We start from the raw sequence: 1,773 nt of genomic DNA, 5'->3' as shown, positions 1-1,773 counted from the left end.
AGCGAAGCGAGGATTGAGGCTCGTTCGTGTTGGTCGACAGTGCTCGCGTTTTACTCGGTGCAATAGCATAAGATCACGTATACTTTTGCTAATCTAGGCTCATCAAAGTGTCCTGCACATTGGGATTCACGGCTTGCATTTCCAACCTGATCGACTCTACTGGGCGAAAAGAATCAACGGGCTTATTTTTCCCAGTGTTATTTTAAGGGACTGCTGCATCTAATGCTAATGGGCACCTGGTGCTCTACCAAGTGGGTAGTACAGGTGTACGAGAGTTTGGGCCGCTCCATCTACCAGGATGGTTGAAATGGAAGAGCAATGACGATCAAGGAGTGCTCGCCAACAAAGTTTTAGCCAGTAGCGTAACGAACGGACAAACGAACGACCCATCAAACTCGGCCAACAGTGCAATCGAACCAGAGGACCAAGAAGAAGCATAACAATTGGGGACGGATGGTTTACTACAACTTTACTAATCCTCCTCCTTCTCGCCTTATTATTACCACCGTGCAACTGCTACTTCTGCCCCTAAAACGGAATGAAAAACAGCAAAAGTATCATCATTAGAATTAGTTGTGCCACAAAGTCCATCAAGAGACCCACATATTTGTCCTAAGTGTTGAATACGGTTCATAAAGCGCATTGGATCGCTCTTCTATCCTAAGAACTTATTTCCAATTCACGTGACTGCAAGGGTGGGTGAGTGAGTGGGTGAGTGAGGAGAGAAAACGAAAAAGACCCAGGCGACAAGGGCGAATCGAGAATGATGTGACGCACCTCGGTGGCAACATCATCCGCATTCTATGCCAAGATGAGGAACCGATTGACCCGAAGCCTCACCCAAGTGTGGTGTGCTGTTCTGATCCTCCATGTGTTCCATGAGTTGGCCTCCGGCTGCAATGAGGCTGTCTGCGCTTCGATCGTCTCCAAATGTACATTACTCAAGTCTTGTGAGTGCGAAATCATTCCGGGAGAGCCGTGCGCTTGCTGTCATCGGTGTAAGAAATGTCTCGAGTATCTTTTCACCGAGTGTTGCTCGTGTTTCGAATTGTGTCCCAAGCCGGAGAAGTCTCTAGCTCAGCAGGGCAGCAGCGTGTTCGATTTTGAAGACCCTCCACTGGTGCTTTGGGACGCCCTCATGGAAACCGACGACTCAAGGTGGGAGAAGTTCACCTATCCCGTGGATATCTCACCAGCACGATTATTTCGTCCCAAAAAGACGGAGGAGCTTTCGCATTCCCAGCAAAACTCGGCTCAAGAGACTCTAGTAGTGGACAAAGAGGACTTGGTCACGGCCAACTGCACCGTGGCCTTCTTGTACGGCTGCATGGCCAAAAACAAATGCCGCAACAGCTGTGCTACCATGGGTGCGTCATCCTATCGATGGTTTGACGAATCCGCTTGTTGCGAGTGCGTGGGTCATCATTGTTTGAATTACGGCATCAATGAGTCAAGGTGCACTGGATGTTCATTTGAGGACGAGGATGATGACCTCGATGAGCTGTCCTTGGAAGAGCTTCACGATTTGGAGCGGGAATACTCGGATGAGATCGAAAAGCAGCAAAAGGAGACGGACATCTCAAACCAAGATCATGAGCAATGACGACACATGTAATGAGAAATACCACCTTATCAACCCGTAACATATCAGCAGTATTATTAAGCACGTATTTTCAAGGTCGTTTGTCCTAGTTTCGACGTTTTCACTTACCTTTGATTATCGATTGTGTCATTCAACCATTTGAATAAAAAATTCCTCCTGAACAATCTCAA

The 1,773-nt window shown here is 47.6% G+C and overlaps 1 protein-coding gene across 1 annotated transcript; it reads left to right on the top strand.

The window, feature by feature from the left end:
- On the top strand, positions 1 to 1,773 carry LOC131879257 (protein twisted gastrulation-like). Its single transcript, XM_059225528.1, has one exon. It carries the CDS (start codon positions 812 to 814, stop codon positions 1,601 to 1,603), a length of 792 nt encoding a protein of 263 aa, XP_059081511.1. The 5' UTR covers positions 1 to 811; the 3' UTR covers positions 1,604 to 1,773.

Source organism: Tigriopus californicus, chromosome 4 (assembly GCF_007210705.1).
Source record: "Tigriopus californicus strain San Diego chromosome 4, Tcal_SD_v2.1, whole genome shotgun sequence".
NCBI classification, from domain to species: domain Eukaryota; kingdom Metazoa; phylum Arthropoda; class Copepoda; order Harpacticoida; family Harpacticidae; genus Tigriopus; species Tigriopus californicus.
The sequence above is the reverse complement of the archived record's forward strand: the minus strand, read 5'-3'. Positions and strand labels throughout refer to the sequence as shown.

Excerpts from the sequence above, each read along its gene's own strand:
- LOC131879257 (XM_059225528.1), top strand. The coding sequence starts at position 812 with ATGAGGAACCGATTGACCCGAAGCCTCACCCAAGTGTGGTGTGCTGTT.